Here is a 15,613-nt window from a genome sequence, read left to right on the forward strand (position 1 = left end):
CCTCTCCGGGCATCTGGCTCCACTGTTTTCTGTCCTTATGGTGGAAACTTTTCACTTCATCTCCTTAACCCCTCCTCTTTTCACCTTATGCCCATTGTTTCTTGTCTTCCCACTACGCACCACTGTTGGGAGCCTGGTTCCATCTTCCCATTTACCTCCTTGTAGGAAAGCTGCTGTTGGGTCCCCCTGAAATAGTCTCTTGTCCAGAAGAGAACACGTCCTGATACTTGGGCCTCTCCTCAGAAGAGGAGGAATGCTCTGACCCCTCTTTCTTCATATTGGTGTTTGTTTGTTTGTTTGTTTTAATCCAGTTAAACAATCAGAGTTCTTGGATCTGTAAAGTTTTCCTATATTTAATATATGTGGATTTACAGAAAGATAACTTGATTATTTTTCACCTTGTATGAAAGTTTCATAGGATGGCAGGTAGAATCAGTAAGATTATAGTACTCCAATGAAGCTACAACACTGGTATATATATAAGGCACTAAAAAGAATCTTTATTTATTATTCATTTTATTGTGCGTCTTAATGCCTCCCACACTGTACCAGTTAAAGCTATTCATTTTAAACATTGAACTGTATATGTGTGTGTACAGATGATTAGTTCTCCTTTCTGACTCAGTAGTTTTGAATTCCTTTGGGCTGCATGTGCTCATCAACAGTGCATACATCAGTAATGCAGTTGATGCACAAAGTGTTGTTTTGTTGTTTAGATTTCTTGGAGATTAAGCTCTTATAACACTCCTTATGTAAGCAGTTGTTACCCACAGATTGTTCTGGTACAGAAAAAATATATATTTTTTTCCTTATGTAAAGGAATTAGGATGTAATGTGGAACTGTAAATATTAACTTTTGTCACGTTGAAGGCTAATACTTCTCTGTTTTGTTATACCTGTAATTGGTGGTTAGTCTTGAAGTTTCTGTGTTGCATTTTTTTTCAGTGATTGTGGAGCTCAACTACTGATTGGGGTCCAGAGACCGAGCACTTCTCTTTACAGAATTTTGTTTTAGATTTAATCTGTTCGTAAAGTTTTCTGTAGTTTGACCATATTTGTGTAGCCTTTATGTTGTTCTTCATTCACTGCTGTACATACTAGTTTACTTATTTCTGTGTTAATAAAACACTCTAAAAACTTAGGTCAAGCAGAGTGACATTGCTGTCTAGTAGATTGCCTTGGTTGGAATATTATTTTTTTATTATTATTTTTACTTCTCTTATTGATTCTTTCCATAAGGCTTCCTTGATACCTACATTATTTTATATCGTAAGGAGAAAATTCTTTCTAATTGGATTCTGGATTCTTGCTTTTTTTTTTCCTTTGCTGTTAATCAAGACCTGAAATAGGTTTCTTTCATCAACCTTTTAAAGAAGCAAACATGTTTGCAAGTATTTTGCTCTGTCAGTTATGTTGAGAAGTTTATGCATCAGTGGAGATGTGACAAATCGTATTAGTTTTTTTAACAGTTAGAGATTGTAGAAAAGATGGCTGCTCTGTATCTCAGAAATGACCACATTCAGACAGATACTTGTTCCAGTTCTACCATCAGTGTAGTCATAAGTAGGAACGTAGAAATAGTTATAAACAAAAAGGGAGATGCTCTGTCATAATCTTCACATCATACAAACACAGATATAAATGAGTAGTCTGAAAAAGTGACAAAACTAATTTATAAGGTGAAGAATGGAAAAAGATAAGTTTACTTTTTGGTGAAACATGCACTGTCAGCTCATTAAGTATATAGAAAAAAGTGCTATTTTTGCATTGTTTAGCTCCTTGTTCCAGATATTCCTCACACTAACCTGGTCAGCTGAACTGATTTGAACTCTAGAGTAGTCCAGGCCAGAAGAAAAGTGAAGAGGAAAAAATAATTTTTTGACAGGTTAGTGAGATAAATGTTTATTATGAAATCAGATGAACATCTGAACCAGCAGAGAAGGAACAAAACTTTTTTTATGTCAGCAGCATCACATTCAGTTTTACATTAAGGATAGTGTTATTTGTAGTTAATTGAGCATGGTTTGCACTGAACTGTTTCCAGGTATCTGATGTAACTTGGAAGTCCATCCATTCATTTGGATTGATACTAAATATGATCTGTTGAAACTGACCACTTCTGTATGGATTTAGGAGACCAAATTATCAAACTCTTAGCTGCAAGAATCAGTTCAAAGCTGACAACGCAGATCTTAGGTGGAAGGTGGTGCTTTGGGATGGGAGTAAGAACTCTTCGCCGTATGGCAAGAGAAAAATGAGTTTTTGTCAGCAGTCAGTGTCCAAAAGAGCTTGTAATATTAGGTAGGTTTTTGGTTTTTTTTGTAGTGTTTACAGCTCATGAAAGCTTGAGATGAGGAGGGAAAGAAAGGAAGGAGTGTAATATGGGCATCAAACTCAGTTCTTTGGCATATGACTGCTTTTCTCATTGAAGTATTCCACCAGTATAACGGTAGAGACAACAGCAGAGTAACCAGTTTTGCCCCACATAATGAAATTGTGATTCTTCCAGTCTCCATTGCTGCATCTTACACAGTAGCATAAGCAAAGCCAGAATATTTCTTCCCTTTTTCTTTTATTTTTGCAGAGGGACAGGTGAGACTGTCAGCATGTCTAATCTTTTTAGAGACCTCAGTAGAATAAAGAATGCAAAAAACATTAAAATATGTAACGATAAATCTTTCTTATATCTTATATGCTGAGCCATGGAATTGAGATAATTTCTAAGCGATGGAGATTTTGTTTCAAAGGATTGTCAGGAGTAGCACACAAATTCAAAGCGGTTTCCTGAAATTGTAAATGATACTTCAGTGATTACTTCCTGCTATCTGTAAGTGCTGACAGAAAAGAGAAACACATACCGAGAATAAATGATGATCTTAGTCTAAATGAAGGCCCTTGCTTTCCTTGAGCTACTTTCAGCACCGAACAGCTACACAAAATTTAAAAGAAAGGAAAGGCTGTACTAATTCCCATCCAGAATCCTGTAAGCACAGTTTGCTGTCTTCAACAGCATTCACTAGCAGATGCATAGAAAGAGAAGGAATGGGGCAAATATTACCACCTTCTCTTCCTCCCCACACCTGCCAAAAAAATCTGTTTTCACCTATTTCCAGCTCACTTTTTTTTTTTTTCTGAATGCAGTGTACTTATTTTAGTAAGCTCCACTGTCTGTTCTCATTATTTGACCATCTCTCTTGAGAGCCTTTTACATTCCGTGCATGTATAACAACTTTCAGCAAGGAGTTTTGTTATGCTGCTGTTCATTTATGAACAACCACCTTTTCTCTTTTTAGAAATGGTGTTGTTGCACTGTGGTTCAAGGAACATAATCCATATATGACATGTAATGATAGCTGTGGCCATTCCAGGCTTAAAAATATTTCTGGAAAAGACCTATTTTCTTCCTTGCTGGAACTAGGCATTACAGTTTAATGTACTTTTTAAGGCTACTTCAGCAAAGTTTTAAGTTTCCCTTATTTCATTGTATTTTGTTCAGAAATAATTCAAATCATCCTTCTAAAAATTCTGTTTACAGTGTCTGAGCAACACGCCTCCCCTTACAGAATATTTTCTTAATGATAAATACCAAGAAGAGTTGAATTTTGACAATCCTTTGGGAATGCGCGGTGAAATTGCAAAATCTTATGCAGAGCTCATCAAGCAAATGTGGTCAGGAAAATACAGTTATGTTACCCCAAGAGCATTTAAGGTGAGTATGAAACTTAACCTGAATGTTTGTTGTCAGTTCTCGTTTTGTTGTTTCAGAATTCAAAACCTACAGGAATAGGCAAAAATAAGAATCTGAACTCATATCATCAGTATACAATCCGTTCATTTATTTAAATGTGTAACTTTTAACTGAATTTTGACTTCCTGTCACCACTGAAAAGCTTATCTTTCATAACTCTGTAAGTATTTTTCTTTTCAGCTTTCTTCTGTATAACAAATATGATGCTGGACTTATTTCTGTTTTTCTTTTTAGACACAAGTGGGACGATTTGCACCACAATTTTCTGGTTATCAGCAACAAGATTGTCAAGAGCTGCTGGCTTTTCTCTTGGATGGCTTACATGAGGATTTGAATCGAATTAGGAAAAAGCCTTATATTCAATTAAAAGATGCGGATGGAAGACCAGACAAGGTGGTCTTTTTTTTTTTTTTTTTTTTATGTTGGGCATCTTGCTTTTAGTCAAAGCTATAAATTGAGATCTTATTCAAGTTCTACTATACGTTTCTGTTTCATCTGAAGAGAAGCAGGGGACTGGGTCTTAAGGCTTGAAATCCTTTTTGTTCCATTCAATGCTGAGTTCAGTTAAAAAAGCAATTTCTGTTCTCTTATTCTTTTATTTTATGTCTGTAGTATGCGGTGTCCTGTCTCTAGTAACCTTACTTCAGGGAACTTCCTCTGGCATTGAACCACAACTGTGTTGATCAGTTCTCTTGTAGTAAGAGTTACTGCAGGTGGAATTTTTTTGTCCTTTTGTCCTAACCCAAACCACCTGAAATTTTTTCACCCAGAACTAAAAAGATTTCTGTCATGGGGAAAAGCATTTAAACTGTGATCATAGAACTACCCAGATTGGAAAAGACCTTGAAGACCAACAAGTCCAACCACAGCCTAACTAGTACCCTAACTCTAAAAACCCTCCACTAAATCATATCCCTGACCGCCATATCCAAACGGCTCTTAAACACAACCAGGGATGGCGATTCAACCACCTCCCTGGGGAGCCTATTCCAGTACCTAAATACCCTTTCTATAAAGAAGTTCTTCCTAATATCCTACCTAAACTTGATCCTGGTGGATTAATTGCCAGGTCTTTTGGAGTAAGGTTTCAGTGGCTGGGTGGTAACTGAGAATATTCTATCAAGTACTGTTTGTAATAATTCTCTACTCATGCTTTACTGCTTTATTATAACCTAGACTGTACTTTAATTTCAGGTAGTTGCTGAAGAAGCCTGGGAAAACCATTTAAAAAGAAATGATTCCATCATTGTAGATATATTTCATGGCCTTTTTAAATCCACTCTTGTCTGTCCTGAATGTGCTAAGATTTCTGTAACCTTTGATCCATTTTGTTATTTGACACTTCCATTACCCATGAAAAAAGAACGCACTTTGGAAGTTTTTTTAGTCAGAATGGATCCACTTGCTAAGCCTATGCAGGTAAGCCTTTTAGTTTAATCTATGAAATTCCTGATTTGTGGAGCATTGAAAACGATCCTCAGTTCTTTTATGTTGTTACAATTGAGAAGTTCAATAAGCAAATTTATCAATCTTTAGTTTTTCTGATTTTTGAAGTGCCACTTAGAATGTCTTAGGAAGACTAAAAACATGTCCTTCATTTCTGTTAGTTTCAAGGGTGATATTAGTGATTGTTTTATGGCTGTGTTAATAAGACTTCTTAATCTTTAACATATGTGTTTTTATTTCTTTTACATTGTAATGGATTTTTATTGTGATGGATTTGTATGATTTTTTTTAAATACATGTATATCTAATCCAGACGTAGTTCTTCAGTTTCTTAGCCTCCGAAGACAAGGATAAGAGGATTGGTGATAAATGATGCAAAAAAGGCCTAAATGGTATTAGGTTGTACTGAATTCTTATTTGCTGTCTTAATAGTCCAAAGCTGCTTTGACTTAATAGTCAAAAATTTCAGATGTGATTTATTTGTAAAGATAACATCTTTTGCCTAATTTATTAGGAAGTGCAGTATTGAAACCATAGAAGTGGCATAAAAAACGTACATAGGTTATGATAGCATTAAAATGATAAAATGATTCTAGCAATACCTTCAGGTATAAGAGAGAAAAAGAGAAATAAATAAGACATAGTTAGGCAGACTTGTAAAAATGATTTAGAATCTGAAATTGGAAGGCATTTCAGGAGCATTCTTGAAGTCAATAAGTTAGGGAAGTCAGAAGTAAAGGAAAATGTGTGAACTACTGGGAGATGAGCCCAGTTAGTTATGAGAACAGGTTCTATCTTATAAAGGAGAGAATCAAATTAGAGTTTGGATGTTTCCTGACTGGATATGCACAAGAGATGCACAATATTCGAAGATGACCCTTTTGTGATATGAGATGATAGTGCAAGAATGTATAGAGATTTGAAAGAGCATGAGTTGGGGTATACTTTTGTGAGCCTATCTACTTGTACAGGAGATACCAAAGGCATGCTGTATATGACAATTAATTACAAAATTACAATGCCTTATTTCTTATGCATATTTCTAGGTAATCTTGTCTTTATTATGCAAATAACTCTTAGCTGTTTGGAGCTTCATTACTAACTGCCAGTGTACTGCACTAAGACAACACAGGTTTTCTCTGACTGTTAATTATGAGGTTCTGCCTTTGCAGATGAAATTGTAGCAATGGCTTATGGCTGAAAGTACCAAAGGAAAAAGCTGTTAGCACAATAGCAATTAATTTAACAATACCCGTTGCAGGCAGGAAAGGCCATTGAGATATTTGGAGATGTTCAGACAAGAACTGGTGGAAGAATTCCAGAAGTTTTGTTTGTGTGTGAGGTTATGAAGCTTAGGCCAAAGATTTTTATAGAACAAGTTAAAATAAAGAATTCCAATAATACTTTATAAAACAATTTGTATTCCAAGTTTAAGAATCTAGTCAATAGCGTGCATAAAATTTAGATGCCTAAATAAGTAGGTGCTGTTGGGATGTAAGTGAAAGTTATTGGTGCTGTTAGTTGACTTATGAAGAATGTAAAACTTAAAAAGCAGCATGTTCCAGGATGGAAAAAAAGTATGAAGTATGCTGAACAAATTCAGGTTTTTATTTGTTTTTTGTTCACATGCATCATTCATCTATAAAGAATTAAAGTGATTTTTATTTTTATTTTATTTTTAGTACAAAGTAGTAGTTCCAAAAATTGGAAATATATTGGATCTTTGCACAGCATTGTCGGCTCTGTCAGGTGTTGCTGCAGATAAGGTGAGAGTCATTTCTTATATGAAGCACAACATTTAACACCTCAACATTTGTTAACCTGATTGAATCATACATGTTCCATTTTCTTTTAGATGATTGTTACCGATATATACAATCACAGGTTCCACAGGATATTTGCCATGGATGAAAATCTGAGTAGTATTATGGAACGTGATGACATTTATGTGTAAGTGCAGATAACGTGCTTCTTGGCTACTTTCAATTTTTGTTATTAGCATAAGATAAAAACCTAAGCATAAAGTAAAGAGAGGTCGGGTTGGGTTTTTTGTTTACTTTTCCATTATAGCTTTTTAAATGACAATTTTCTGTTCTTTCCTATTTCTTATTTTTTTTAGATTTGAAATCGCTATCAATAGAACAGAGGATACGGAACAAGTTATAATTCCTGTTTGTTTAAGGGAAAAGTGCAGGCACACCAGCTACAGCCATAGTGGTTCCTCGCTGTTTGGTCAACCTTTTCTCATAGCAGTGCCTAGAAACAACACTGAAGATAAACTGTATAACCTGCTGCTGCTAAGAATGTGGTAAGGTTATTGTTTAAAAAAAATGCTAATAGTTATAGTGGGTGGGTACTTATTTTTACATTCACTGCTAACGACTGGAGTAGATTTCAGTGATTAGTTTAAAATTGAATATATTTAGAAGAAAGCAAATAAATTTTAGCCCTTTGAAATCTGAATTTGTGAGGCTTTTGACTTGATCTTGTTGTTGTTGTTGTTGTTATCGTGATCTTATCCAAAACTTGAGAAATCTTTGGAGTGTCAACCCCTATTCACCTGAGTAAGGAAGTAACTCTCCAGTATCTTAGCTGTTAGGTCTTAGTAAAACAGAAATGTTTTGCCAGTTATTCTGTTGTGGTTACACCCCCTGTAGCTACTAAACAATTTCTATGCTAATTTATGTTGTAAAACTACAGTTTTACAAACAAGACTGGACTAACTATCGTTATGTAGAAAAAAAGTCTTATAGCCTCCAATTGAAATTTATGCTTTATTTTCTGTTGATGTAACTTTCCATCTAAGTGAACCTATATTTTTAATGCAAGAAATATATGGTTAATGAACAGTTGGAAGTGTTTTCTGGTCAAATATAAACTAATATCAAGAATCAAGCGGTAGAAAATCATATAACTCTGTCACAAGCAGAAGATCGCAATCAAGCAGAATTTTAGATTTGCCTATAGCAATAGATGTCAGGCATTAGACTTATTTATTTTGTGTAAGTCAGAAAGGCTTGCAGGAATAGAGTACACTTAGAGGATTTGTAAACTTTTAATTCTCAGATATGAACAATGTAAGTTTTAGAAAAAAATCAATGGATTCTAAGTGTTGTTTTCATTTGTTATGTTTAGCCGATATGTAAAAACATGCACTGAAACTGATGACAGTGAAGGATCCCTACGGTGCTGTAAGGAACATGGTATCAATGGTAATGGCCCAAATGGAATTCATGAAGAGGGCTCTCCAAGTAAGACTGGAATGTCTAAATTTGTTCAGTATTCTGTGTTCAGTTTGAAACTGATTTTAATTCTGTATTGTCCATTCTACCTCATATCTCACTGCTCAATTGTTTAGGTGAAATGGAAACAGATGAACAGGATGATGAATCCAGCCAGGATCAGGAGCTTCCTTCAGAGAATGAAAACAGCCAATCAGAAGACTCAGTTGGAGGTGACAACGACTCTGAAAATGGATTATGTACTGAGGATACTTGCAAAGGTCAACCACTCACGGGACACAAAAAGCGATTGTTTACATTCCAGTTCAATAACTTAGGCAATACTGACATAAATTACATCAAAGATGATACCAGGCATATTAGATTTGATGACAGGCAACCTAGGCTTGATGGTAAGTCACGGGGAACAGGTTGGGCAATGTTTGATTGTGATATCCTTTTCTCACTCTGCTTCCATGGAATTTTATTCCCTCTGTATGCTACTTGATAATCTTTTTTTTTTTTTTTTTTTTTTTTTCCCCAAGAGTGAATTCTATGTAGGTAGATGTTATTGTAATTAATTCTTGGAAATGCAGAAACTGTGTGTACCTCGATTTTTTAATTCATTTGGCTGTTTACCCAAGGTTGATACAATTTGATGTAAAACTAGAAATAATAGTAAGAGAACACATGTTTTTAATCTTAGAAAGATCTTTCCTTGCTTTGGATTGGGATCCTGAGTTGAAGAAGAGATACTTTGATGATAGTGCAGCAGAGGTAAGTTTTTCATGTTGCTGCCCTTCCCAGCAATAATAAAATTTATGTGTGAAAATAGAACTTTCTGTGGCACAGAGATAGTAAAACTGTTCAAAAGCAGCAGCTAGGGTATCCTTATTCCACATTACTGACAGAAAACATGTTGCCATAAGCAAACATCATTTACATGTGTAAGTCAGTGGCAAATACAAGGCTAAATAGTTTAGTAATAAATCTGAAGCTGTGATACAACTTTTGCTTGAATGGTTTCTGATCAGTTTTTCCATATATAGGAGCTATGTAGTTACTGTTTATAGAAAGGCGACATCACTAAAATCAGTTTTGTTTCATTTGTTCTCTTAACTCAAGAAATACTTCTCTTTAGGATTTTGAAAAACATGAAAGTGTGGAATATAAGCCTCCCAAAAAACCTTTTGTGAAATTAAAAGATTGCATTGAGCTGTTCACAACAAAGGAAAAACTAGGTGCTGAAGACCCATGGTAAGGACAAGATGTCAAAATTATTCCATTCAGTGGTGTGTTTCTCAAAATGTATTCAAAAACAAATGTAAATATTTTCAGAGATACCTCATTGGGTGTTTTTTTTTTAATGGTCTTTTGAATCTTTCCGTGTGTTAAACTTCAAGCGTGGTTATATTGTAAAAGTACTTTTTGTATCGGTTGATCGTACAGCTAGAAGTTGTTACTGCATGCGGAAGGTTGTGTTTGTATGGGAGATGAATTGTGTGCTCAGAATTAGGAGGAAGGCTGAAATTCTTAAGATGCTGTAGTCTGTGAGATGTGATCCATGGTGAATTTATAAATAATGTGCCAAATCCAGTATGGTGAGTTAAATATTCTTTTCTGAGATGGAAAATAAGTATATCGCTAGATAGAGGTTTTCTAATGCAAATATACATAACTATAAACAGGAATGTGCTTATGCAGATTTGTGGAATGGGAGATGTCTGTAATCGGTGGAACCTTTCAAATTTGTATACCAAACGTATGCCATTCATTTTTATAGCAGTTTGTTTTTCTTCCAAATTCAGCATTAGGGATGGTACTGGAATGTTCACAGTTATAGGAGGCTTCTGTAAGGTCGTCCTCCGGGATTTGTCTTAAAGTTCTCCTCAAACACTTGAATCTGAGACTTCAGTTTGAAGACAGGTTCTGCCACTTTTTCTTCTGTGGATACTTAAAGCTTTGTAGACTTCCAAACTTTCACAACCAAAAGATTGTCCTTTATTTTGGCAGGAGAGGAGGCTGACTTAAAACTTCTTGTTTTTTTTCAAGTTGGGTAGATTATGCAACGCTGGACAGACTTAATTTGAGATGCCATACAGCTCAAGTGCAGTGAAATGCTTCTATTTTTGTAGCATATTTTAAACAGAATGTTGAACACACACACACACAAAAAAAAAATAATACTCCTGCTGAGCTCAAGAAGTTTCTTCGTGATACATTTGACAAGAAGTCAATCATTGCATCATTTCTTGATATTCCAGGTCTTCCCAGGTCTCATCATCACTAATCCAGCACAGGTCTTGGCCTTTTTGGCACTTGCCTACTGACAGAATAGATGTAGAGTTTTTGCAGATGCCAGTAATCACTGCTGTGTGAATTTAGCAGTCAGTGGGATGAGATGGGAAATGGATGGATTTGGAAACTGGAACTTATGCTGCACGTTATTTACAGGCTTTCTTGTACTCAGTTTTCCTGATATTTAGTCTTTACAAAATGTGCGGAAGCAGTAAGAAAAGACTACAGAGATTTCTATAGGTGAAGAGAGGGAGGGAGCTGCTCCTGATGTGTTTAAAAATACTGTTGAACTTCACTGTTAATGTGCTTCCAGTAGCACCTTATGTTTTAAACTAGAAGATATATCAGTGGCACTTGTAATAGAAGATGAAATGTGTGTGTAAACTTCTGCTAATTCAGTTCTTGCCTTGCTATTGGCTTTCCCTATGGCGGTGTGTTTTAACGTATGTACAGGCTGCATATGCAATTGGTATTTTTATTTCTTTCAGGTATTGTCCAAACTGTAAAGAACATCAGCAAGCTACCAAAAAGTTAGACTTGTGGTCACTTCCCCCAGTGCTGGTAGTTCATCTAAAACGCTTTTCCTACAGCAGATACATGAGGGACAAGTTGGACACATTGGTTGGCTTCCCTATAAAGTAAGAAACCAAAGTATTTTGGCGCTAGAAGCGTAATGCATGACTGGGGCATGTGTTTAATCCAACAATTAAGTAGAGTGGTTTTATTCTTGGCTTCCGTGTATGGATCTATTAAATACAGATGCCAATGTTTTTATAAGTCATGAGTATGAACACCTCAAAAAAACACGCAAAGAAGTAGGTCAGTATTAAAGAAGTCATCTGTCCAGTGGTTTTGAGCAAATTTAGTGGTTCCTTTTGTGGAAGAGGAGTAGTGTCAGTGTGGTGTAGCATGTGTTTGTTTTGGGGAAGATGTAGAGGGCTCAAAGACGATTATGGTGTGAAATGGTTCACAAATATGTTAACGTGTAATTCTTTTTGTTTGCTTGTGTTTTTTAACAGTGATTTGGACATGTCAGAGTTCCTTATTAATCCAAATGCAGGGCCGTGCCGCTACAACTTGATTGCTGTCTCCAATCACTATGGAGGAATGGGAGGAGGGCACTGTAAGTTATTTCAAATATCATCATTTTTCCTGTCAACTTCCTATATTTACTTTCATTAGTGATCACTTTCAATCAGTGGCATTTTGTAATGGTTGAGGGATTGGGTTTTTTTGCTTCTTTCACAAGAGCTTCAATAGAACAATCTATATGAAATGAGAGTTCCAAGGATAATTGCAGGTTCTTTTTTATTCCTAGTTCCAGATATTGTGAATAAATTAGTAGAAGAGTTCCATAGGGGCTACTGTTCTCTGACAACTTATTTTGTCTTAATTGTTTGTATTTTTATACACTGTAGATCTCCTTGAAAGCAGAGAGAAAAATGAAGAAGCAGTTAAGGGTTTTTTATTTCAAATACTCTTTCTATATTCTCTTTCTTTAGAGGGGGAATGTTACTGGTGGTGGTGTTTTAAAAAATGAAGAAGTGTGATTGTTGTAACAGGTTTTTAGTAGGTAAATTGTTTTGCCGTAACAAACGGTAGCAACCGATTTGTAATGAACTTAAGAAGGTACGAAGATTGCCCTTCTCTGCCCTAGATACCGCTTTCGCAAAGAATAAAGACGATGGCAAATGGTACTACTTTGATGACAGCAGCGTGTCAATTGCATGCGAGGATCAAATAGTGGCAAGTACCCTTTGCTTTCCTAAAACTGAGACTGTTGGCTATGCTGTCCTGAGGGGGTTCAAACGAAGAGTGAATCCTGAACCCGCCAGTAAATTTGCACAAAGTAGTTTGTCTCGTTTTAAAGGACTGAACTAAACAAAAGTATTTTTCTCCAACATTCTGGAATAATTTATATGAAAGCTTTTGATCTCTATGTAATTTTGCCTTATAGATTTGTAATTGATTTTAAATGTTTAGCCTGGAGTCTCATCATTGTCTTGCGCTCTTTTCCAGTCCAAAGCAGCGTATGTGCTCTTCTACCAGAGACAGGATACAATCAGTGGAACTGGCTTTTTTCCTCTCGACCGGGAAACTAAACAAGGTGCTTCAGCTGCCACAGGCATCCCACTAGAAAGCGATGAAGACAGCAATGAAAACGATAATGATATAGAAAATGAAAATTGTATGCACACTAACTAATGGAAGTACTAGAAGCCATAAAAGAGACTTTCCTACAGGGGATACCTATAGAAAGAGTGAAATTGCCCACCAAATTAAAAAAAGAGAAAAAGAATAAAAATCTGAGATGGGGAATTTCAGATAACAGAATGTAAATCTTTATTACGTTTTAACATGTGCAGTACTTGAAGTGAAACAATAAAATCTTTAACAGAAATTGTCTCTAATGCATTTACAGTCTTGTATTCACAAGCTATATATAGGAAATCACAAATAAACCCCTTTTAAGTTTTCTGCTGCTGTTCTGATGGATTATGTTTTCTTTGGTTTTGGATGTGAGTTAATAACGAAAATGTTAAATCTGTGGACTTCTGACATTTATTTTCTTAGTACTGCAAGAATACTACTGCCAAGTCTAGTTTCTGGATGAATATATTCATGTCCCTTAGGCTGTCACACGGACTATAAGTAAAAATGTCATAAACATAAGCAGTAGTTTCAAAACGTCAAATTTCTATGTTTCTCCCTGAAGGAAAAAAAAAAAATAAATACCTTTTTAAATTTGATCATGATAGAAGAAATAGCTTGAAAAGGTGTTTTAACCTTTTGTGATATAGTTGCGCATCCAGAATATTATGTTCACCTTACTGCTGCTGTGGAACAGGTTCTGGATGTCATGCTGCATTAACAAAGTTTTTCAATTAAATGTAAGTATCCTTTGTTGCTTGTTGGAATCTACTCTGCAAACATAATTCCTGTTATCTTGCTTATAAGACATGCATAATTTTAATCTGATGTCAGTCCAAAATTTACAATTGTGCTGTAAGTTCTCTCTCCCCAGTTTTCATAGTTTGACAGCTTGCAAACTACTCTGTAATAGGGTCAGAGTTAATAGTATTCTGTATCCATAGTAATGACTGTGTATCGGGCTTAGATGAGAATTTCTCGATATAACCTACCTTTAAATCATCGATGAACAAATTGGTTTTAAAGGCGGGCCTGTTAATTTCCTTTGTGTGTTCCTGTTGGAATTCACCATAGCCTTACAGTTCTGAAAAGGTAACTCATTGTAAGAGAATTGGCGTTTTGCATGTTCAAGTCAGAACCTGTACAGTATATAAGGCATATAAAAACTTTGAATTGGGTTTCAGTTAATTGTGTTCAGGGGGTCCGGGATGCCAAAATAAGCGTGACGATTTGAAACAGTCTCTAATTTGCTGCTTTCCCTTCGATCCAGATGGAAGAATGTATTGTCAGTTTGTATACAATACTGCCTTTGAGAGGAACCCTTGATTGCGGGGGCACATTTCACATATCTGCTACCTGGAGAATTGCTTTGTGTCCCACTGTTCAAACAGATCATTAAAAATAAAGATAAAAGCAAAAAGTAAATGATGTTCTTCACTTGAACTAATCAAATACAATAGGTTATAAATTGTGTATTGTAAATAAAAGTTCACTCTGTGAGTGCACATTTTGGTAAATTATTTATTTATGTTAGCATTAAAAAAGTTTAAAAGAAACAAAATTGCATTTGACCAGGATCTAAATGAGGTATGTCGGACATGGCTTTGCTTTATACCTTGATATTAAACTGGTGTTTCATCCTGGTATTTTAAAGCTGCTTTGAGGGGTTTTTTTTGTTTTGTTTTGTTTTTTTTTTAAATGTAAACTAACCTCCTGCATGACAGAGGTTAAAATTTTGTCTGCACTTGAGTTCACTTGGGTTTACATTTGAAATGCGCATGTTTATTTATACAGATTTCAATAAAGCTATTCAAGGCCTTATTCAGTCTTTCAGTTTCTTACACATTCTTTAACCGCAGCCTTTGCGTGGTGAGCAGTCTTTATCTATCATCCATTTTAAAACTGGTCACGAGGCTACCAACATGGGCTGAGATTTATGGCGTTTCCAGGAGATAACACAGATGTGTAGGACGGGTTCTCTTCTGTCCTTGTCTGGCTCTGATGTGTTTGTGAGGCAACAGCGAAAACAGAACTTTTATGTGATTAAAAACTTTAGAAGGAAAGCTTATAAGTAATGATCAAGTGACAAGATGTGAGTGCTGAGATAGTTTATGGAATGAGGCAATGTATTTTAAGGATAGACGAACTGATGTGGTGGAAGAAAAATGATGATGAAAGCTTCTTGCTTGAAACCTCTTTCAGTGTGGAAGGCAGCAGGCCGATACAAAGCTAACTGCAGAAAGGATTCATAAAATGGTTTGGGCTGTAAGGAACCTTAAAGGCCGTCTAATTCCAACTCCCTGCTGCAGGCAGGGGCGTATCCCACCAGTTCAGGCTGCCCAGGTACCCACCCAACCTGGCCTCAAACACCTCCAAGGATGCAGCACCCACAGCTTCTCTGGGCAGCTTGTGCCAGTGCCTCACCATGCTCCTTGTGAAAGATTTCTTCATTAGATTCAATCTAAATATACCATCTTTCTGTTTAAAACCATACAAGCCCAACTCCCTCAACCTTTCTCTGTAGGTGAGGTGCTCCAGCCCTCTGGTCATCCTCGTGGCTCCTCTGGGCCCCTTCCAACAGCTCCACGTCTTCCCTGAGCTGTGGGCCCCAGGCCTGGACGCTGTAGTTCCAGTAGGGCCTTATGAGGGTGGAGTACAGGAGGACAATCACCTCCCTTGAGCAAAAACAACGCAGCTCTGGGCCAAGATTTCCTTCTTGTGGATTGGTTGGAGTTGTGTGTTTGTTGTA

General features: G+C 36.1%; 1 protein-coding gene across 4 annotated transcripts in view; it reads left to right on the forward strand.

The window, feature by feature from the left end:
* USP15 (ubiquitin specific peptidase 15) overlaps positions 1–14,685 on the forward strand; it is a 65,148-nt gene extending 50,463 nt beyond the window's left edge. For 2 of the 4 annotated variants that reach the window (XM_015855303.3, XM_015855314.3), the window contains 14 exons: positions 3,536–3,709; positions 3,983–4,141; positions 4,943–5,167; positions 6,877–6,960; positions 7,050–7,144; positions 7,314–7,502; positions 8,330–8,445; positions 8,553–8,828; positions 9,122–9,192; positions 9,557–9,672; positions 11,202–11,351; positions 11,733–11,836; positions 12,371–12,459; positions 12,733–14,685. In XM_015855303.3, the coding sequence (XP_015710789.2) occupies positions 3,536–3,709; positions 3,983–4,141; positions 4,943–5,167; positions 6,877–6,960; positions 7,050–7,144; positions 7,314–7,502; positions 8,330–8,445; positions 8,553–8,828; positions 9,122–9,192; positions 9,557–9,672; positions 11,202–11,351; positions 11,733–11,836; positions 12,371–12,459; positions 12,733–12,918 (2,034 nt within the window). In that variant the 3' untranslated portion in view covers positions 12,919–14,685. Of the gene's footprint in view, positions 1–3,535; positions 3,710–3,982; positions 4,142–4,942; positions 5,168–6,876; positions 6,961–7,049; positions 7,145–7,313; positions 7,503–8,329; positions 8,446–8,552; positions 8,829–9,121; positions 9,193–9,540; positions 9,673–11,201; positions 11,352–11,732; positions 11,837–12,370; positions 12,460–12,732 lie in introns of all 4 variants that reach the window. The other 2 variants (XR_001553444.3, XM_085536632.1) reach the window with 2 other exon arrangements.
* Positions 14,686–15,613: the final 928 nt, after the last annotated feature.

This window comes from Coturnix japonica, chromosome 1 (genome assembly GCF_054131305.1).
Source record: "Coturnix japonica strain WE chromosome 1, WE-NBRP24, whole genome shotgun sequence".
Lineage (NCBI taxonomy): Eukaryota > Metazoa > Chordata > Aves > Galliformes > Phasianidae > Coturnix > Coturnix japonica.